This window comes from Denticeps clupeoides, chromosome 20, assembly GCF_900700375.1.
Source record: "Denticeps clupeoides chromosome 20, fDenClu1.1, whole genome shotgun sequence".
NCBI classification, from domain to species: Eukaryota; Metazoa; Chordata; class Actinopteri; order Clupeiformes; family Denticipitidae; genus Denticeps; species Denticeps clupeoides.
The window spans coordinates 3762794-3785973 of NC_041726.1; the positions used below are offsets into that span (position 1 = coordinate 3762794).

Consider the following 23180-nt stretch of genomic DNA (forward strand, 5'->3'; position numbering starts at 1 on the left):
CGTGTCGTTGCTTTCGTCCGTCCACATGTGCCGGAGTTAAATGGTTACACTAGATTTATAAGTGTATTTCTTCTTTCTTGTGTCTTTTATTTTCTTATTTTCTAAAGACTTTTATTTTGTTTACCTGTATGCTGATGTGGGTAAGGGAATTATAACGACAATCAGGGTGTTTGTTCAATTGTAGAATATTAAAATGTGTTAATGTTTCTGGTTATGTTAAATATGTTTCTGTATTTTTGTTTGTTCAATTTATGGTAATTATAAGAAGTTATGTGGGTTCTAAAACTTTGATCACCCCCCGAAAAGTGGTTGGATGCGGCCGTGCCCTCGGGTTAGTGGGTTGGAGACCCGGTTTAGTTCTCTTAGACACATGGCATGAGCTGTGAGAGGTGCGTGGGGTTTGTGTGCAAAAAGTTATTTTTTCTTCTATTTTAATTTATGTACATATTTGTGAATATTTTTTTTATGTTCTGTTATTACTGTATATTGTAGAGAGAGGTGCAGAGAGACGCGGTGTGTGACGCGATGTTCTGACGCGACCTTGCTTTTGTACAGAATACACTTTGCACGGAAAATTTCTTGGGTGTCAGCTCGTCAATTACGGTTCAAGAAAAGAAATCAAAAAATTACACAACGCAGAAGAAGAACCGCTACACACAGTCAAACCACGGTTGAGGCGAGCAAGTGTGCGCCATGTTGCTAGATTATCTTGGAACGTACAGTACGGGCCGCAAGTTTGGACGCACCTTCTCTAATTCAATGTATTTTCTTTATTTTCATGACCATTTACGTTGGTAGATTCTCACTGAAGGCATCAAAACTATGAATGAACACATGTGGAGTTATGTACTTAACAAAAAGTCGAGACCTGGACTCCACAGTCACCGGTCCTGAACCCAATCGAGATGGTTTGGGGTGAGCTGGACCAACAAGTGCTAAACACCTCTGGGAACTCCTTCAAGACTGTTGGAGAAGCATTTCAGGTGACGACCTCTTGAAGCTCATCGAGAGAAAGCCAAGAGTGTGCAAAGCAGTAATCAGAGCAAAGAAACTAGAATATAAAACATGTTTTCACTTATTTCACATTTTTTTGTTAAGTACATAACTCCACATGTGTTCATTCATAGTTTTGATGCAACTTTATGCAACTCTGTTGGAGACAACAGCTTCTGAGGCTGACAGTATTTCAGTTTCACTTCACATCTCCAGGTTGTTTATTGAAACTTTAAGAACATTCGTTATCTGCACTTTCACTGGTCACTTTCCAAGTGTGAAAACATGACCCGGACCATCTTTGTGTAAAAAAAAAAAAAGAAGAAATTATGTAAACATAAAAAATATTTTTATTATTTAATAGCAATACGACAAAATACATTAATAAATAACAAAAATGCTGAATTATATAATATAGTACATTTAATAATAAATTAGATGGTCTTACATTATCACTGGAGAAATTACAAAGAGACCAAATAGCATAAAGGCTTACAATATAAACGTTCAAACATCAATTTGCGTCCGTACTCTTAAAACACTACAACAACCATAAAGTAACGGTAACACACACGTGACCTTCAATGACACGAAACCAACCAATAACGTTTAAGAATGAAATGGAAGGACACGCCCTCTTTGTGGACCTCATCGGGAGCTTCAGTAAATGACGCGGCGCTCGCCGTGAGCCAGTTGACGCGAAATAAGGCAGGCACAAGACACGTACATACAGATTTTATTTTCCGCCACAAGTGTCTCTCAACAGCCATGTAAGTGATGAGTCGAAATCGACGACGTCCGGCGCGAAAAGGCGATGAAAAAAGGACGCAGCCGCCAACATAATGGGCACCGGGCGACCGGGAACGGAGACGAGAGGAGGTCGGCAGGTAAAACAGCCTCTTTAATAACCGCTGCGGCTCTTCTGGGGTATTGTTGGCCCCACGAACCTAAATTCATTTAGGAAACCCGGGTGCTCTGACATTTCAGCATGTCTGTAAGAACGCCATTCTCTTGACTGATGCGCATGCGCAGAACCACGTCATTTTGGGGAGTAATTGTGCATAAAATGCGTTTATTTCTGCGTATATTTTTTGCGTCTATTTATTAGAACTCCTGCGGTCCGCGCACAGGTTTTATTTTAAAGACATAAAAGTGTAGTATTTGGTTATGTTTGTAATATTTGCATATTGGTTCATTGTATACTTGCAATATTTGCAATACTGTGGTCTGTTGCAGTCGCTAAAGCATTTCACTGCATATCATACCATATGTGACAAATACAATTTGAATTTGAACCGATAGATGCTGGCTAAATTAGCCGCATTCTGGCCAATTACTTCCCTTCAAGCAGCGGGAAATACGTGGTGCCAGCAATAAAGCTTCTCTGTGCAGTGGTTATATTCTTTGTTCGTGGTAATTTTTATGGTGGTTTAGGAGTATGTACGCTGTGAAATATCTATTTTTATGCGGCCTGCTTGTCTGAACGGGCTCCATTGATTTAGTCTGCTCGGGGGTCGAGCAGATTTAGTCTGCTCGGGGGTGTATATCATGCACCACATATTTCCCTAAATGTCATTGCGAACAGAGCGCGTGTCCTGGAAGAAGCAGAAGCTGCTGGACATCCACCGAGCCCTGAACAGGGACCCGGTGGACGCAGAGGCCTTGCGCCAGGCCGCCGTGAGCGAGGGTGGCCTGCTGACGGACGAGGTCAGGAGGAAAGTGTGGCCCAAGCTGCTCAACGTCAACGCGTACAGCCTGCCCGGCAAGCCTGGTAACCGCCGTCCGTCGTTTGCACCCATTAGAAGGTAGCTCGGAATTAATCTCCTTGGAATTCCTTTCATCTATTACCAGGTAAAGATGTTCGAGAAGATCACAAGGACTACAATCAGGTCCTTCTTGACGTCAGGAGATCGATGCGACGTTTTCCAAGAGGTGTTTGTTGATGTTTTATAGATTCGTATGCAAAACCGGTCATATATTTTTTTAAAATTCAATGTTGCTTAATAACCAGGAATGCGTGTGGATGAGAGGGAGGTGCTGCAGGAGCAGTTGATTGACATCATCCTGGACGTGCTGAGGAGGAACCCCCAGCTTCACTACTACCAGGGTTACCACGACATAGCGATCACCTTCCTGCTGGTCGTGGGCGAAAGGAAGGCCATTGCTTTCATGGAGACGCTATCCAATCACCACTTAAGGTCTGGTTTCATATAACAGAACACCACATAACCGCCCCCTCCGTTATACGGTGGAGGGTCCGTTTCCTGATCCGCTTTTCCCTCCCACAGGGATTTTATGGACCCGACTATGGACAGCACCAAGCACATTCTGAACTACTTGATGCCAATTCTGGAGCAAGTCGACCGAGAGCTGCACGATTTTATGGTGCGGTAAGTTTGCGGGGTGCTAAAGATCACCCCATATACGAAAACGTTTAGTCTGGAGTTTTACAAATGAAGCAGATCCATCGGACGTATCGGATGCTGCATTTTGTTTGTATGAGAACGTTACTAGGTGTAAAAATGATTTGGCCTTGTGCTGATGCAGCACTTGCAATAAATATCATTTGAATTTCGAATTAAAAATAAATACAGGTCACCTTATTTGCAATGGTCGTAAATTATTTGTTCTTATTGTTCGTAATGCTGGTGTTTCCAGATGGGAATGAAATCCAGAGATATTAAAGACCAATTCATCCAGACGCCAAACCGAAAATAGCCACACCCATATCACAGTACCCGTGGAGAAAACTGCAAAGCTGCTGATCTGTCAATAAATAGAGAAATTATTTGGAGAGAAAGTATTTGGAAATCGATTTGTAAGTTTAATGAAATGTGAGATTTTTACCTCCTCTTTTTTTTTTTTATTACTATTGATTGGTAACCTGCTGAAGCCTCTGACATTCCTTGACTTTATACATAATTTTTTTTACACAATGTCATAGACTTATAGGCTTATCAGGATGCGTTGCTCAATTTTTGTTTGTTCAGTGTGAGCAATAAACAGCTTTTTCCCCCCCAATTCTTTAATTCATACCTGCTGTGTATGCAGTGCAAAGTCGTTCATCTGAATTTACTACTGCGCCGAGATGTTTAATATGTATAAAACAATAAGTTGCGGGATGTGAGCGACGGTCGCCTTTTTATTATACATATTATATATATATATATATATATATAATTCTTGGGTGATAGTTCCCATTCTGCCCTGAAGGGGGCAGCACACGAGTGCTTTTTCCGGCACACGTCATAGCTCGTTGAGTTGGGCACTGCCCCTGTCGCAGGAGATTAATTACAAATTAGAAATTGAATTAGAGTTAGCGGCGGACGGCATCCGCCCAGGCCGATTGCTTCAGTCCAAATAAATAAATAAATAATAAAAAAAGAAAAACCCGGCCAATTGATTGCTCGGGCCTGTACAACCACAGCCTTCGGCGGGACATTCGTCCCAGCCACGTCACGTCGGTGAGAGCCCAGAGGCGCTCAGGAAGGCGCGACGTCTCGCCCCGTAGCCCGAACAAGCAGAGTGAGCTGTGAAATGTAATTGGGGGACCGTCTCGCAAGAAGCGGTCCGGTTTCAAAGCGACTTGTCAGCGAGTCGTTCTTTCTTCCCTTTGTCCTTTTTATTCTCCCGTTTGATTGTCAACAATCCAGAGCCGGCGCCGTCTGTCTCTTTATATACCTTCATGTTGACGTCCCCTGTTACGACTGATCCTTGAGCATGTTCTTCCATATGTAAGGGAAGCGTCTGTTCCTCCCCCCTCCATCTGCTAGACCGGATAAATATATGCATGAATCGGTGCTTTGAAATGTAGAGCAAATAAAAGGCGTCTTTTCTTGGTTTGACGCCTCGTCCAACCTGGTGCGTTTACTGTCGTCGGTGGTCTGCGTGATGCTGGGGGGGGAATCGAACCATCAGGCCACGCTCGAGCGTCGAGTCTACTACTACTAGTCCACCCTACTACTAGCGGGTAACACACTCGCCTGTGAACCAGAAGACGCAGGTTCAAATCCCACTTATTACCATTGTGTCCCTGAGCAGGACACTTAACCCTGAGTGTCTCCCGGGGGGGACTGTCCCTGTAACTACTGATGGTAAGTCGCTCTGGATAAGGGCGTCTGGTAAATGCCGTAAATGTAAATTTTCATCTCATGGGACCTTTGACGCTCGTCGCTGTAACGTTTATTGTGCTCGTTGCTATTTAACGTTCGTTGCACTCCTCGCTGCAGAAGACCCAGGTTCAAACCCCACTTACTACCATCGTGTCCCTGAGCAGGACACTGAACCCTGAGTGTCTCCGGGGGAAGGGGGACTGTCCCTGTAACTACTGTAAGTCGCTCTGGATAAGGGCGTGTCCTCTGCATTTAACCCATCACCCTGAGTGAGCAGTGGGCACCATGACAGGCGCCCGGGGGGCAGTGTGTGGGGACCTTGGCAGATCGGGATTCGAACCGGCAACCTTCTGATTACGGGGCCGCTTCCTCGACCGCTAGGCCACCGCCGCCGTGTGCTGTGAAAGGGGGGCTATTTTTAATGTCCGGTAAAGAATAAGAGGCCCCGGATAAAGATTGGATACGCCGGGGCGTCCCTGGAGGGCCGGCCCCCCCGCCGCAGCGCCCCGTCCGCAGGTTTAATGGTGTTGCTCGGGCAGGTTGCCGGCGCGGCACAGGAAGTACTCAAATGCAGTAAAATCTTTTTAAGTGGCCTTTGCAGAAGCTTCGGTGGCTTTTTTTTTTTTTTTTTTTTTTTTTTCGCTCCGGTGTATTTTTAGCTCCCGTTCGGACGAAAACAGCGCAGGTCGGCTGCTTTTGTGCGCCGCTGAGTAATATGCAGTTTGATCGCCGGACGAGATTGCGCTTCCCGCAGATGCTTTGGGGTCTGCTCCTTTTTTTTTTGTTGTTTTTTTGTCAGCTCTTTTGTGTCCTCTCCGCTCTCGAAATAGAACCGCGTTCCTTCGGACGAGGAAAAGGCCACTTTACTCGACCGTGGTTAATGCCCCGCCCGGAGGGGGTCTCTCTCTCTCTCTCTCTCTCTCTCTCTGTGTAATTACATCATCGACGCCGCCGTCCTGATTCAAGGCGACGCGCGGAATCTATTTTTCCCCGTTCGCGAGTATCCATTTTCGCCCCGGCTCCTGTCCTGTGGCGGGCCGCGGGCGAAGCTTTGCCGGCCTCAGCAGTAAACGTCGGCGTCCTGTCCTTGCCTGAACTCTGGAGCGTCCTGAAAAGTTTAACTTTTTTTTTTTTTTTCCCCCGCAGGGCCGAGGTCGGTACCATTTTCGCCCTCAGCTGGCTCATCACCTGGTACGGCCACGTCCTGTCGGACTTCCGGCACGTCCTTCGGCTCTACGACTTCTTCCTGGCCTCGCATCCCCTCATGGCTATTTATTTTGCTGCAGTGGTAAGAACCCCTTTCACCACCAGACCATCATATTCTATTCTTCATATAGGTTATTTTCTCAATAGCACCGGGTTGTACTTGATTTAGTGTGTGTGTGTGTGTGTGTGTCTTTGTTCTCACCCCTGGGTTGCTAATGTGTATTAGTGAGTCACTGTGCAGTCTCGCGAGAATAAAGTGTTGACATTGTTGTGAAAATTAAAGGAACATCTGAATAAGCGAGTATAGAAACGCATTTGTTGGGTGGGGGTCAATTCACTGGACTGGTGTTGGGTGTAGGCGTTCTGTTAGGGTCAAGGGTGGGTGCATGTCGCCTTTACCACACGATGCAACGTTTCTGTCCGGATGGGAGACGCCACCCATGGTAACCAATTATCACTTATGATACACTGCAGCACAGCACACAGTGAAATGTGTCCTCTGCATTTAACCATCACCCTGAGTGAGCAGTGGAAACCATGACAGGTGCCCGGGGAGCAGTGTGTGGGGACGGTGTTTTGCTCAGTGGCACCTTGGCGGATCGGGATTCGAACCGGCAACCTTCTGATTACAGGGCCGCTTCCTTAACTGCCAGGCCACCGCTGCCCCTGACGTGCCACTGAGCAAGCTTACATCGCCACTAGGTGTGTTAGAAAACATCAGTAAATTATATGGGGATATTGTATCGATACAGGGGCATCAAATATCGATTTTTGTGTGCAAATTTTAATTCGCCGGGTGCTCCAGTCCTGTAGGTGGCGCTGTTAAGCTGGGTACTGCTTGAGTTACTGCTTGGGATTTTAGGCAGAGTCAAATTGCAAAACATGACAGACCGATCACAGCGTCTTGTATTCCAGGCCTGTTTTTTTTTACATTTTTGGCGAGCTGTAGAATTTCGCAATATGTACAGTAACACAGAAGAAGTCAAAAGTGAAGTGAGTGTCACATTATGATACACAGCAGCACAGCACACGGTGCACACAGTGAAATGTGTCCTCTGCGTTTAACCCATCACCCTTGGTAAGCAGTGGGCGGCCATGAGAGGTGCCCGGGGAGCAGTGTGTGGGGACGGTGCTTTGCTCGGTGGTACCTTGACTGATCGGGATTCAAACCGGCAACCTTCTGATTACAGGGGTGCTTCCTTAACTGCCAGGCCACCACTGTCACATATCGTGATATTATCATATTGTGGCCCACGCATTGTGATGCATTTACATTTACATTTACATTTACAGCATTTATCAGACGCCCTTATCCAGAGCGACTTACAATCAGTAGTTACAGGGACAGTCTCCCTGGAGCAACTTAGGGTTAAGTGTCTTGCTCAGGGACACAATGGTAGTAAGTGGGATTCGAACCCGGGTCTTCTGGTTCATAGGCGAGTGTGTTACCCACTAGGCTACTACCACCCACCCTGATGCGTATGGTATCGTGAGATCCCCTAAATAAATTTCAGGAGTGGCTGCGATCAGAGGGTGTGATTTTTTTTTTTTTTTGGAGGAGCTTCGTGTCCATCCCTCCAGTTGGTGGATCCCCTCAAAGATGCTACATCAGATCCTACAATAGAACCCCATTTCTGTCTTTCAGAAAATATAAAGATGGTTCCGTGCATTTGCGGAAAGCCCTGAACTCGTCCCTGCCTCGCCTCGCCTCAGAAGGACGTGTCCTACCCAGGAAGGATCCTTGACTTTCAGAAAGTCCCAGGGGCAGGACAATCTCTGGCCGGCGCCACGAACACCTAACTGATACTCCGCTTTTTTAAAATAGTTGTGTTCATTCATTCATTTATTTATTTATTTATTTTTGTAACCCGTCTGCGTCAGATATCCGCTGCAATTACCGCGCGTCCTTCCCACATCACGTCGCATCGGGGAAAATGTCCACTTGTTTCCAATCAAGTCCAGTTTCCGGTTTTTATTTTTTCTGTGTGATCGCTGGCTTGTCATCACAAAACAATCCTCTCTTTTTTTTTTTTTTCTCTCTCCGTACGGGAATCCAGGGCGCTTTGTTGTAGCTAGACCAGTTAATTAAACAACTCTAATGAACTCACCAGAGGTTTATGGAGAGGACTGGCCGTGTTTGTGCTAGATTGCTTTAAATGGCCCCTTTCTTCTCTCTCCATAAGCTCATCCCCCACCCGATACAGCGTGGAAACCAAAGGGGGGGCCGGGGCCTTTTGAAGTCACGATAACAAAGCGGCCAGGAAATGTAGTTCATCCTGCCTCTTTAGGTTGCTCAAGCAGGGGGCCTTAGCTCTCTCAGGAGGACTTGGCCTCAAACCAGGGGGAGCTCTTCACAAGGATGGGGTCTCACTTTCAAACTTCCACCGACCTTGGCAGTGGCTGCTGGTCGAGTTGAAGCGCTCGTCTGTAGATGAATGGAAATGTTCAGAGCAAGGTGGAATTCCAGAATTAACCTCTTGACCTTTTCTGCATTTGCAGATCGTCCTGCATCGGGAGAAGGAGGTGAAGAACAGCGAGTGTGACATGGCCATGGTCCACCACCTGCTGTCCCAGATCCCGCAGAACCTGCCCTACGAGAAGCTCATCACCCGGGCACAAGACCTCTTCAACCGGTTCCCACCGTCCTTCCTGGCCCAGCGGGCTGCGCTGCAGTCGCGCCGGAGGTGAGCGGCCACGCCCACTGCACCACAACGCTCGCAGCGGCGTTTTAATACTACTGCATCTCCTCATATCATATTCACCATTTTTGTTTATGTTGAAACGGATCCATTGCCGTACTTTGTAGAAGTTCGAGCTCGGCCGACCTTCACGGTTTACCCTCGTATTACGTTGAAAACCAACTGACGTCCATTGTGTTGCACATTTCATATTCATCCACAACTAGACATGAATGGCACTACACGGCAACATGGTTTTTGCCATGCAACGTGTCACACAAGCACCAAATTGAATGAACTTGCCACCAAAAATTGCCTGCATCAGTGACCAGAACTGAAGGTCATGAAATTGTAATGGTATTAGTTAAGAAAGATAAGTCATTTCCATTGTGAATCTGACGTAAAATCCAGGAATTTTAGGCAAAAACAAAAAGACATTATTAGATATAAGTCCATTTTCCTCCCAACATAACAGGGGGATTAATGGGTGGGTGGGGGTGTAGTGGTTAAGCAAATCTCGAACATAAGTACAGATTTTAAAATATATTTTTTGTCTTGTCGGCCAGTAGATGGGGCTGTTGAGTGAGAAATCTCACCCAGCTCCAGCTCCTCCAGTCAGCACATGGCGAAAGGGTGGGCGGTGTCGGTGGGGGTGGTTCTAGAGGGGGGGGGGGGTCCGCGGCGTGGTGACTGATATTAAATCGCACCTCTCCCCGTCGCAAGGCCACGGTCGTGTCTAAACACTCGCCGTCAGGGCTGGAGGTTGGGCGCGGTGACGCCGCGTCTCCCACAGGTAGGCCTGACTCTTCATGACGTTATTAGCAGCGGGACATTATTAGCAACGGACACTTTAATTTATTTATTTATTTGCTGTTCGTACGGAGCAAAGTCGGCGCTCACGTCCTGCACCATCTGCCCGTTCAGAACTTCAGCATGTGATGGTTCAGAAATGTACAGAAAATGTTTTTATATAATAGATTCGTTTTGGACGGACCGTCTAATGACTCTTTGTGTTGGGCCAATATCCAATAAATAAACCCCGGCTCTGGGTAATTATGTGCCTGTCTGATTTTTTTTGCATAACCCCACTACCAATCATCAAGGCCCCCCCTTCCTTCCCAGGCATCTGTGGCCCCACTTGGGTTGGGGTTCGGGGGGGTTGGGGGCAGAAAGGGACCCCCGGGCTTCGTTTTTTCTTCTCTTGTTTTTTCGGCAGTGAAGTGAGCACGCTCCCTGGGCACTCCCACCTCCGACCTCTGCCTCCATTGTTCTGGCGGTCCCGCGCGTGTGTCGTAAACGAGGGGAATGAAGTAAAGGCCCCGGACGCCATTGACCCCCAAATGTTCTTCAAACACGCTGGCGACTCTCTGGCTGTACAACCCCCACCATTATGCTCTCTCTCTCTCTCTCTCCCTCTCTCTTTGTATCTCTATTCATCTCTATATGGGTTTCATTCCTTAATTCCACTTAGTATTGAATGGGCCCTACCAGGGGGTTTATAAATTCCATTTCGGCTTTATTCTGGGTGGCTGCCTGTTGCAAACCATCACTGAACATGGAGTGTTTTTTTTTTTTTTAATGAAAAAGAAATTTGCACGCAGTATGAAAGAGCAAACGAAGAAGTATTTTATAATATTTCCTTCCTCTCTTCTGCCCTCACTGCAGCAGTCCCCACCTGTAGTGTGTCTGTGTGTGTGCAGCAAGCTGCTGCAGAGGATGACTGTGATAACACCTTAGGCTCCTTTTTTAAGCTGGCTGCAGGGAGGTGGGGGCACTGGCACACTTTGTGAACACTGAGCATGCTCAGCTCACCGACATGCACAGCTGTGCACTGTAGACCCTCTGCAGCTTGCACATCGTAGTTAAAAAAAAAAAAAAAAAATTCTCAACCTCGGAACTTTGATGGGGGGAGGTAATCACGTTTTTATGTTAAAACAAAAAAAAAGAAAGAAGAATTTGATGATCAAGGTCATTTGGTTTTGTAAAGGCAGAACCTTCAAACTTTCAGCCCCGACTAAATATTGGTTGTATGTCTTAATCATTTATGATACTGGATTTCAGCCATAATCATGTAAAAAAAAAAAAAAAAAAAAAAATTACAAAAAAGGACAACAGACCATTCTTATTCTGTACTGTTCTGTTTAATTTTATATGATTTACATTTACAGCATTTACCAGATGCCCTTATCCAGAGCGACTTACAATCAGTAGTTACAGGGACAGTCTCCCTGGAGCAACTTAGGGTTAAGTGTTTTGCTCAGGGACACAATGGTAGTAAGTGGGATTCGAACCCGGGTCTTCTGGTTCATAGGCGAGTGTGTTACCCACTAGGCTACTACTACCATATGATCCCTTCTGTGCAATTTTATCCCCCTCCCCAACTCTCCTCATGCGCAACCATAAAAAAGAATATATATATATCAATCATAAGAATTCTCAGAATTAAAATGGCCGCCCAGGAACCAGTGCATGGAGCGTCGAATCAGGTGCCGGGAGGAGGGCTGCAACTCCACTAAAACATGCAGCCGAAGGGCGGCCCGCGGAGACCCCCCCCCCCCCCCCCCCCCCCCCTCCTCCGTCTTGGCCGGAGGCGGCCGAGGGCCCCGTGTCGAGCACGAGCAGTCCGCTGCGCAAACACGCCGCCACGATCCGTATTTGCACCTGTTACTCCGGCAGGGCCGAGAAAGTCAATGGCGCTCTCGTCCCCCGGCCCCGGCGTCAGAAATGTCAAGTGTCTGCGGTGGCCATTATGTAAATGTGGATCTCCGGTGTTTGCACATCCTAAACTGAAATCAAACATTTTAATTTGAGGCAAATCTTTTTCACATTAATAAAAAAAAAAAAAAAGTATTAAGACGCTCAAATGATGTGACTGTGTTGCTGTCTGAAAAAACATATTTAAATATAGCTGCAGAGACTGCAGAATTATTTTATTTGAACTTTTCTCATTTGATTGGCTGCTGTGTAATATAGAACATCTTCAACACTGATCAGATCCACCTGCCATCAAAAACTTTTATTAGCTTAAATAAGTCAAATAATACAAAAGTACAATAGTCAATAATGTGTAAAGAACAAAATTTAATATTGTAATAATAATGCTATATCTTATAATTCCACACTAGTGTTTTTTTTTTTTTTTTTGTGCTGAGATTTGGTTGATCTGATCATCTAATCAGCAGCTTATCACGTGTTGCGTGTGGGTGGACTTGGAATGGCTGCCTAAGAAGTAGATATATATCATCTTAATGAATATTTATCATATTCGGTAACAGAATATTGTGTGTTTGGTTAAGGCCGTATTGAAATACATCATCATTTTGGATCATGTCTGTAGACATCTTATTTTTTTATTTTTTTGAAAAATTTTGTGATTTAATTTTTAAATGGTTATCACGGTTTTCCAACTTGTTTGTAATGGGAAGTATTGGGAATGTGACGTCATTCCTGGTTGGCCACAGGTTCAGATCTTTAGAAAGCTGACAGTCTTGCTTAATTTGTATTTCTTTCGCAAGCGTCCTGCAGTGATGCCCCAGTTTTTAAAAGTACTGTGTGTCTGCTGGTGAGACACAGTGGGACGCGTTTTGATGCCGTGATGGATCAGCACTGTGAGTGAAGGAGCGATCCGTGCTCTGCTGATGAAGATTGAAATAGATCTGAAGGATCCAGCGTTAAGCTTGAGGATTCTGCCCCCATGTCAGCTTGGCACCTCCGGGTCAATTGAGTGAGGTGGGACGTGATTGGACGAAAGGGGCCGTTCCCAGCATGTAGAGAGAAGCCTGCGGTGATGCTGGACAGCCACTGACATTTTACACATTTACACTCCAAAAGCTTGGATGCACCTACTCATTTACGAGTGTTGGAATTTTTACCTTCTGGAATAAAGCTGAATACACAGGACTATGAAGTAATAATGTTTTCTGGTATTGGATTCTTCAAAATGGCTCAATTTTAGTCTCCATAATCGCCACCGAGTAGGTCCATACAAACTTTGGATTCTTTTTTTTTTTAAATGTTAAAAGTTCAAGCCTTCATCTTTTTGATTCTTTATTGATCTTAAGTAAAGGCCGGATTTTTGAGCTGTCAATCACCAATTAACTCAGTCACTCAGGGCGGGGAGTCAGGCCAAACTTACCAGTCATTATTATCATAAAACAAAAAATACTGTTGATTTATGTTTTTTTTTTTATGTGTTAGAACACTTTTTTCACTCATGACACCAACCGTTCTTGCGTACATGTAACACACCACACACACTCACACACATCCATTTGAGACCACCTGCACACTTAGACTAAGAAACACAAGCATGGTTTTCACACACTCCACACCCAGCAGCTGTGACCTCTTCCGAATTCGGAACGCACAAGAACGCGTGATGCCGGTGATGCGGATTAACCTGCCGGCGGGGAACGGTGGGGTTCAGGACGGCGCATCAGCGCTTTTGCAGAAGATTTGTGCGTCATTGTCGAGTGAGTCAGGAGGACTTCGCGGGGCTTCATCCTCACCAGAGAGTAGAGGAATGTTCCGGAATGCTCTTAAGACGTCATATGGAAATGAGCGGCGTTGCCGAACAGGCCGCCTCTGCCGGCGCTTTTTCGGGGAGGGCAAGGGTTTACTTAGAGGAGTCGGGCCGGCCTGAGCAACAGAGCGGTGTGTGCCGAAGATCTCCAGCCTCCCGGGTGCTAAGCTGTTAAAGCAAAAGTTTAAAAGTTAATTGCACTGCTGTTACCTGTCAGCTATTTTCAGCTTCGGAGCATTAGTGGCGGATCCTAATGAGAGCTGGAGAGAGAGGGAAGGGGGGTAATCAAAAGTCTTATTTAAAAAAGAAAAATCTAAAAGACAGCGCGAGTCTCCAGTACCTACACACACATATATATATATATATATATATATTCTCCCCTCTTCTGGGTTGGGTTTTTATAATCTGAGAGAGATGCATTTGCATTTCATGGTTTGCAATGTTTGCTATTCTTCCAGAGGGACTATAATGAAATGGAAGTGAATATTTTATGATTTTTTAATGATGTTTTTCACCAAACTGTTGAAGGAAATCAGCGACGGCTGGCCGTCAGCTGGCAAGAGGCAGAGAGAGAGAGAGAGAGAGAGACTCTCTTGACAAATTACGGGGGGAAACTTTTATAAACGTGGTTTGGACTAGAGGGCATCCACCTCTCTCGCACTCTGTATGTTGGGTTTTTACCATTTTCCCCTCCTGGTTCTCTCCAGGCCATTAATTCGCACAGTGCACGTTTGGTGTTTTCTCATTAATGATGAAGTTAGTCATTTTTATTTTTTTTATGCCTAGTAGGACAAGGGCCATGTTGAAAATGCAGGCCTTTTAAATCCTGGGAATTATTGGAATTACCCAATTTATTATAATCAATTATTATTACAACAGTTGTTTTTGGTCATTTTGTTGCTTATGTCACCATAAATATTTATATCATGGCAGAAACGATCTACACATTTTTATTAAATGTCAGTTTAATGTCAGTTTTTTTATGCTTGACAACTATCGTAAGTTTATGTAAGAAAAAACAAAAAAAAAACAATTAAGTCAACTATTCTTTCAGATTGTGTGTAATTTTTCTGTCTTTGAAGACCAAACGTGGAGCAGAATTTCATCCAATCAGTTACTCAAAACATTTGGCAGAATAGTGGATTATCCACTATAATAACTACTAGTTGCAACCATAGCGATGACTGTATTTAAGAATTAGGCAAGCACGGCTTCGTGTTGACAAGGTCAGATTTGCTAAATTAAAATTGTAATTTTTTTTGCATATCAAGAGGTTGCAATGTCAAGTCTTTACACATGCGCCTGATACCTTGTTATAATGCTCAATTATGTAAAATTAGGGTTGAATTAAATGAAGCATGCTGCAGTTGTTCCGTATATATTTTGCCACTGATTAAATTCTCTTTGTTTTTCCATCAGCATTGTAATAAATATTGTTTTTATATATGTGTGTTTCCCCCCCCACCCCCCACCCCCCGTAGCATTGCCATCAGCACCTTTCAGGACTTCCAGATGACCACCCTACGCCAAAGACCTGATTCTGTCCTGCGTCAGCAGCTACAACAACATCATAATGACCAGCTGGCTGTGGCCGTGCCAACGCAGCCCACCACTGCCAACCAGCTCGTCAAGATGGCCGTGTGGGGCATCTCTGCCACCCTAGGGGCCGCTGCGTTGGCAGTGGCCCAGACGGCCTTCGACTGGGGGCCAGATGTACTCCTGCAGCTCTTTTAAGAACGAAAGGAGAAGGAAAATAAAACGTCACCCATCCTCAAACGCGATCCAAGGGTGCCCTCGATCAACTAAAATAATGGATGCCATAGCTGGTTTGCCAACTCAGTGGCCTATTTATTTGCCAAGTTTTTCACGTATGGATTTTCTCACCCCCCCCCCCCCCCCCCCCCCCCCCATCCTCCAGCTAATATTGGGAATGAAGGGCAGTAGATGAGGTTTTTGTAATGATAAGCACTTTTTCTGTGCTGTTCCATCAGCAGTATGTCTGAATGAGGGGGGAGTGAAAAAACGCACTGACGGCTGATTCACAGCAGCAGCCGTGCGCACAAATTATTAAAGAGACACCGCCTTTTTTCCCCTTTTCGCTGAATGCCATCAATTGAGGGGGGGGGGGGGGATTAGAGGTGATTTAGAAGTTAAAAGGCATACGTATATATATATTTTTTCCCTTTCTCATCAGGTGGTTGGTCGCAGAAACTTAAGAGCTTTCTGCTGGACGTGAGGTCTTCCAGTGGTCTCTCTGTAAACGTAACACGGACCAGGTTCTGACGATGCACGAAATGTCACGATGGGGGTTAAAAGGGGTCTGCACGAATCCGACTCCACCCACGGCGTTGGTGTTCCTAAGCAGCGGCAACGCGAATGCTAACGCTAGGCTGATTGGAGTTGTGCTGTTGTCTGCACTCGTGCCTTGAGTAATTCAGTCGGTCCCCACTGCCAGCCGAAGGTGAAACGCTCTCGTTCGCCTTGGATCGTCATTACTCCTGGCTAGGCCAGGAAGGCCCAGGCCATCTTTATTTAATGCGAATTTAATTCGCGCCCTCGGCTGTTGGCAAAGTATCGGGGCACAGTTCCGGCTGCGTGTTTACACGTGCAAATCCTTCTGACAAATGAAGACGTCAAGAGCTTCTCGAAACCCCGAATGGTGCCTTCGCTTGTGTTCTGATGCTGCACTACGTCCATTGGCTTGTTAAGTTAGTAGATTAGTTCCGCCGTCGTTGCACCGTCACGTTCGATCCGCGTCGTTTTAGACCTAAAAACATAGCCGCTTCCGGATAAACCTGAGGATCCGGGGACGAGCTCCGAAACGATGTTCAGCGGTAATTATGGGAGATTATTGGCCTTTTTAAATATCGCTGGCAGATGCCCTAGTTGGGGAAAGGAACTTGACAGCGAGGATGTTGGCTCTCTGGCCAAGCGAAGTCCGGGTCTTACTGGCACCTGGGAGCGAATCCCTTCCAGTTGGAACCGTTTTGCGGGCGAACGCCGGCCTTTTGATCATCGTCGCGCTCCTCTCTGCCGAGTCTTCTGTTGCTTGGCCGTTTACCTCGGAGGACGTGGCAATTGTGCGAGCAACTTTTTTCTAAAGAAAGAAAACCACAACTCGAGCACTTTGAGGACATCGTCTCAACTTTTAATGGCCGGCTGGCAGCGGCTACAGGACTGTTTGAAAAGGCCTTTGACAGATTGACAGGTATCCTCCTTGCCTACGTTGGACATAATCACACCAGCCCTGTCACTATTTCCCTTTGCTGGTGCTAGTGTAAATCCAAGCCTTATAGCAGGTAACATGCTTATAGGTCTATGTGTGTGGCCTTTTTTTTTTTTTTTTAATATGATCTAAAGTTGATGATATTTGAATACATCACCACATGAAACATCCTTATTATCATGGGAATTTAATTGGGCAAGATGCTATTATGATCGTGAGTGCTGATCTGACTGTGTAATGTCTGTCTCACCATTTCCAGACTCGTGATTAATTAGATACTAATGTGTGGACCAGTGAAAATGCAACTAGTTCTGAGAGTTTTTTTTTTTTTAACAATATTGTAGAAGAGATGCTAATATAGAAGAAATTGCATTATTCAATTCTCCATCTAACTCAAGTTGTCATTAGACCCCGATGTTACATGAAATGTTAACCAAGATGTTGAGATTCAGCCTTAACTCACTCGAGCTGTCAGATTTAAGAAAGGTATTTATACTGTCAAACCGGTCTCAGATTGCTGTTGAAATATTTTTGATGTTAAGAAGAGGTTATTTCTTTGAGTTACAAAGTTGTGAGGAAATAAATAAATACTTGAAATAAATGCTTGACTTGTTTTGTCGTTTTTTTTTTTTTTATCTACCAGACATGACCTTGAGGAATGTTCATGTATTTCCATAAAGTCAGCCTGTAAATACTTGTCTTTAAATGGTCTATTGGAAGGTCACCAGTCTAAACCTATGGGGGATTTTTGGCGGCATTACTTATGGCCTTGTGCATTGGGAGCTTTTGCAAATTTAAGATACTTTAGTTCAGCAAATAAAAGTATTGGTGGAGGCCATATTCCCAGGATGATTGTAACACAGGTCATATTTATAATGATTGCTGAAGTATAAAGAGGATGAAAATGAGACAAAAAAAGTATTTAATGCGTTTTAGGAGAACCAAAGCAAAATTTTTTTTTTTTTTTTTTTTTGCGTGGGCAACAAAACACCTCTTTTGAGGATTAGCACATCCTCCAATTTGACCTGTACCCCCCAAATGTGTCATACAATGGCGGATTACATGGCTGTCATGGTTGTGCTGCAGCTGATACACTGCGAAGGAAAACTAGACAGAGAACAATTAGATTTTTACCGTGTGGACACAACAAACCACTTTCTCCCGTGGAAGGGCCTTAAATAATCCAGAATCCTGGGACGGGGACCTTACATGGGCGTGGAGTTGCCAATACACCTAGTGTACATGACTTTGGACAGTGGGAGGAACCCAGGGAACCCAGAGGAAACCCGTGCCTACGTGGGGAGAGCCTGCAAGTCTTGATACTCACAACCTTGGGGATTTGAGGCCACATCACTAATATCTTCAGGATTTATTTCTGTAAAAAATATATACTACGTGTAGATATACACAAATATGTAATTTTGATGCATTTGTTATTCCTTTGAGACCATGTTATAGTCAGAAGGTCGTGGACTACAGCAACTGCGGTAGCTTCTGGATTTTAGTAGTTAGAGGTAACAAAGTTTTTTTTTTTTCCATGCAGCACACCAGGAAGTTGAAAAAGATGACTGTGGTACTGACAACCACAGCAAGCCCTTTTTGCATTTCGGCTCTCAATAGGGTTCAGGTAATGGAAAGCACACTTTTCTACTGCAGTGGCCCATGCTAGAGAAGCTCCCACAAGGGAGGGAGAAAGGTCCATGTTTTATTCATAGTGTCATGCTTAAAAGTTGAGACAGCGAGGCTTCTTTTCTATCAAGACGGTTACAAATATAAATATGGCACCTAACCTTCTACCACCAAATTCAATGAAGTCTTTACATCTTTCGCTTTGTATTCGAAATATGAAAGATGAGGCTTAAAACATCTTTTAATTGCATTTCCCCCCTCTCTCTGGGAAAGCGGTTCGCCTATTTGTGTCTGTGCGGAACTCCCATCTGTATTTCGGGCTGCTGAAGACGGGAAGTTAATTGGTTGGGCAACGTTACATGCTCCCAGGCACAAACAAAGCCGAAGGGGTTATCGGAGAGATCTTGGCTTGGCAGTTTCTTGGGAATGGTCTGGAGAAGGAGCTCGAGAGAGAGAGAGGAAAAAGAGCGAGACGGAGCGGCGGTTGAGGAATGAGGAGGTGAAGTGAGAAAAGGTTAAAGGTCGTCTGCGAAGGGAGTCCGGAGGCAGACCCCTCAGAGGTACCAGACCCTCCCGTCCTCCATAAGGGAAGCGGCCCGGACGCGTCTCTGAATGACAAAGGTGAAGATTAATATTCATACGTCCGAGATCCGCCTCCTCGTCCCCACGTCCTCGAGGGGGACTAAGCTCTCCTGGCAAAGCCGTGGCCGGGGTTAATTGACGGGACCGAGCGCGTCCCTCTTCTCGACCCGGCTGTCGGTCAGCGAGTGCTAAAGAATTAATAATGAAAAATGACGGCCTCGCACAGGTAGGAAATGAGCTGGCCTTAATTAGGCCCCTGAGCTCCTTAAACTCTGTAATGAGCTTTCCGAGCTGACTGTCACCGGGCCAGCCCCGGATTACCCCGGACCGCTGGCCGCAGAGCCGCAGAACGGGCGGGCCGCGAGAGGAGGCGGGCGCGTCTGGTCGCTGCGCAGGGAATGGAGTTGTGTACGACTCGGGGCCGGGGTGCCTTTTTTGCCGCATGCATTTATGTATGACACCAAAGACGAGCCATAAAACCGCCGCGCCGAACCAGTGACACGGAACGCCGCGAGCGGAGAGAGGGCCTCGGGAACGCACAGCACGTACGCAACCGGGGTACCTGCAACTGTCCAATGATGCATCCCAAATGTGCGACCTCAGTGGCAAACCGAAGCCATTAAGAAGACACAGGGAGGCGATCGTGCCGTCGAATGTGCCGCATTTATTCCCGAGCCGCTGTGATGCATTTGGCCATTCTGGCTTCCGATCCAAATAAATGTCACAATCGGAACCCGAAACTGGTTTAACTTATCAATGCGAGGTTTACATTATGCGGTGCGTATACTGTACGACGTGGCTTTGCAGCTCCAAGGTCATGATGTAAAGTGGATTGTCATTGTGATACACTGCAGCACAGCACACAGTGACACGATGAAATGTGTCCTCTGCTTTTTACCGTCACCCTTGGTGAGCAGCGAAGGCTTACGTGCTAAGGTAATGCATTGGTGGTTCAGTGGTAGAATTCTTGCCTGCCACGCAGGGGGCCCGGGTTCAATCCCCAGCCAAGGCATCTCTGCTGTTTTGGGGCAGTGGTGGCCTAGCGGTTAAGGAAGCGGTCCTGTAATCAGATCGAATCCCGATCCGCCAAGGTGCCACTGAGGTGCCACTGAGCAAAGCACCATCCCCGCACACTGCTCCCCGGGCGCCTGGCATGGCTGCCCACTGCTCACCAAGGGTGATGGGTTAAATGCAGAGGATAAATTTCACTGTGTGCACCGTGTGCTGTGCTGCTGTGTATCACAAGTGACAATCACTTCACTTTATCCCTTTAAGGTGAATTGTCGGCTGTCTGTGGGTATGAGGTCCCCGCCCAATGTCCTGGAGTCCTTTAGTCGCGACCCTTATTAGGAATAAGCACTCATGGAAAGCGAGTGAGAGAGTGGAAATACCCTCCATCCGTTTCAGAAACCTGCTTATTCAGGTCAGGGTCGAGGAAAGCTGGAATCTATCCCAGGAATCTTCGGGTGCAGTGCGGGAGGACGCCTCGGCCAGGGCCAATTTAACAAAATCTACTAACCTTGGTCGACACGAACCTTGGCAAGAACGAGCAAACTATGTTCATACAAAACCCTGGGTTGGGACTAAAAACCAGGTCTCCCTGCTATGAAGGAACGTCAGCGGATCCAGAGGTGTTAAAAAGTCAAAAAGACGACCTTTGGACCAGCAGGTCCCGCTTGCTGTAAATGCATGCTTGTGTATCACTGCAGAAGAAGATCAGACATCCCAGGAGGACATCTCACGCGCCGAGAGAGCCAAGGATCTGCCGCAAAAACAAGACTTTATCCTGAGTGACATCAACCCTCTTCCCCGTGTTGTCCTCCGAACCAATCCTTGTAATTCACTCCCCTGAAAAGTGCCAGCTAGGCAACTACACAGTAATGACAATAATAACAATCTTGTCATAACCATCAGCGCAGGGGAGGGGTGAGAAAGACAAAGAGAGAGAGAGAGAGAGAGAGAGAGAGAGAGCGGGAAGGTGGCAAGGCGGAAAAGAGACGCTGACGGCTGCAGAACTGGAGCTCATCTGAATAGAAGTGTTGGAGAAGCGTAGGGGGCTCGCTCCCAACCCCCACCTCAGCTCGTAAGCATCATTACAGTCCTCATGAAGATAATATGACGCCAAAGGACGAACCCGCGCGCGGCAGAAAGTCCATTATGGAGGCCCGATAATGGAATTTTGCACCTCTCCTCGCGCAGCTGGGGCCGATGCCCAGTAAGGTGGATGTAATTGACTAATAATCTGGCCTTATCATTTATCGCCCCGCGCTACATCTTTCCTTCCCATCGGCCCACCGGCCAGACCTAACTGCCCGGAGGTGGCCGCCTTCCAGCTCATTAACATGCGGAGCTGGGCCGTGGTCCGAGCGGACGGCCGGAGCAGGGACCCTCCTTAGCCAGGAATGGGTAACCCGGGGTCAGGAGCAGGTGGTGGACCGGTGTTTCGGGATGAAGCCAAACATGTGTTCCGATGTGACCTGAGCTCACCAGAGCCTGTAGAGTGTTCGTTCTCACCCGTCGGTGCTGCCGGTGCGCGGACCGTGTGCGACTGGTCCCTCTGAGGGTACGTTGTAAGGACAGCCAGGACCCTGTCACATTTGGTCCGTGTCAGAATAGGCACGTCTGCGCCAGAATAGGAGAGAGCGGGATGGGACATTAAGGGCCACTGACCAACAGCTGTCAACCAGGAGAGGGGGCGGGGCAGGCCCGCCTCTCCAGCTGCACGGTAAACTGACAGCACATCGGGAGAGCGTGCCGGGACTCCTGGGATACGACAGGTTTGATGAATAATTACGCACAAACTCTTACCTTCATTAAAAGAAACAAATGCTACAGCTACGTGTTTGATTATGTTTAGCCTCGGCTGCAGGTAGCCTTTAAAATGTTATGCTGCCACACGGCTGCGTCGTGTACCCAGCGTGTGTGTGTGTGTGTGTGTGTGTGTGTGTGTCAGGCAAAGCGAGGAGACTGGCATATGGTGAAGCGGCATCAGGAGATTGCTAATCAGCGTGGTTTCATTAGCCTTGACTGTAATAGGCTCTATCTGGTGAATTTACAATGCATAACGCATCACACCGCTCTGTAACTGCAAGAGCAAGATCCCGAACCCAAACCCCTCGTTCCCGCCTCACGCCCGCACCCCGCTTCGTCTCGCCGATTCTTCCAGGCGGGGCCCAGCTGCAACCCATCCATCAGGCCCTCCAGTGGGCCCCGGGACCATCTGAGAGCGGTCAAAGCTTGGCCCGTGTAGGCATGTAGTGCTGGAACAAGCCCAGTGTGTGGCTGCTGGTAGAATTGGACAGTGAAAGTGAAGTGAATGCCATTGTGATACACAGCAGCACAGCACACGGTGCACACAGTGAAATGTGTCCTCTGCATTTAACCTGTCACACTAGTGGGCAGCCATGACAGGCACCCGGGGAGCAGTGTGTGGGGACGGTGCTTTACTCAGTGGCACCTTGGCGGATCGGGATTCGAACCGGCAAACTTATAATTACCCTTAACCGCTAGGCCACCACTGCCACCATTGACAGACGAGTAGGGCAGGAGAAACAATCAAACGTACGTGAAACGTGTGACATGGAATAGGTCATGTTTGATTCGTGCCCAAGACATCAGAAGCAACCAGTTGCTTGCGCCCGTCTGTTTTAGTCTCTCATCGTTGGCTCCTCCTCCTGCGGGGGGGATTAGCCTGGCTCTGCGAGACACGGGCAGATGCGCGTGGAATCGAATAATTATGTTCCCCCCCAACCCGCCCCGCAGTAGACACTTGCCAGCCCTTGTCCATTAAAAGCTTTAACGGCCAATCAAATGAAACCTGCAAATGGCCGGCACGCCGAACCCCCCCTGACCCATCCGGCGAGTCAAGTCCGCACGATATAATGGCTTCTCGGAGCCGGAGACGATGTGGCAAATTGAAGTTTAATGGTGCACCTGTTCAGTGGTACCCCGCCCTCTTCCGTCAACGAACGTCTCAAACGTCGGGCTGACGAAGCTTTCCTCAAAGTGGCAGCTTCAGGCCCAGTCATCGGCGACAAACGATCTCCAACAACCTAACGGGCGACAAATGAGATGCGGCACGTATACTAGGACGTCGTGCACTAGCTAGCCTGAGTGCGAACGCCTCTGAGGATGCCGCAGGAGAGGGTGTGATTGACAACCGGCTCGCGTTTGGACCGAACGCTCCGAAATCACTTAGAGGAGGTCTGTAGCTCCACCCATGGGCATTAATC

At 46.9% G+C, this 23180-nt stretch overlaps 1 protein-coding gene and 1 non-coding gene across 2 annotated transcripts; both read left to right on the top strand.

The window, feature by feature from the left end:
* The first annotated feature begins 1642 nt into the window (after window positions 1-1642).
* On the top strand, window positions 1643-17307 carry LOC114770191 (TBC1 domain family member 20). Its single transcript, XM_028963895.1, has 8 exons — window positions 1643-1880; window positions 2579-2764; window positions 2845-2925; window positions 3005-3191; window positions 3282-3383; window positions 6252-6393; window positions 8811-8995; window positions 14993-17307. The coding sequence occupies exons 1-8, from the start codon at window positions 1808-1810 to the stop codon at window positions 15243-15245; spliced, it is 1209 nt and encodes a 402-aa protein (XP_028819728.1). The 5' UTR covers window positions 1643-1807; the 3' UTR covers window positions 15246-17307.
* Window positions 17308-19889: 2582 nt separating this feature from the next.
* trnag-gcc (transfer RNA glycine (anticodon GCC)) lies at window positions 19890-19960 on the top strand. Its single transcript has one exon. It is a non-coding gene; the product is annotated as a tRNA-Gly (tRNA).
* Window positions 19961-23180: the final 3220 nt, after the last annotated feature.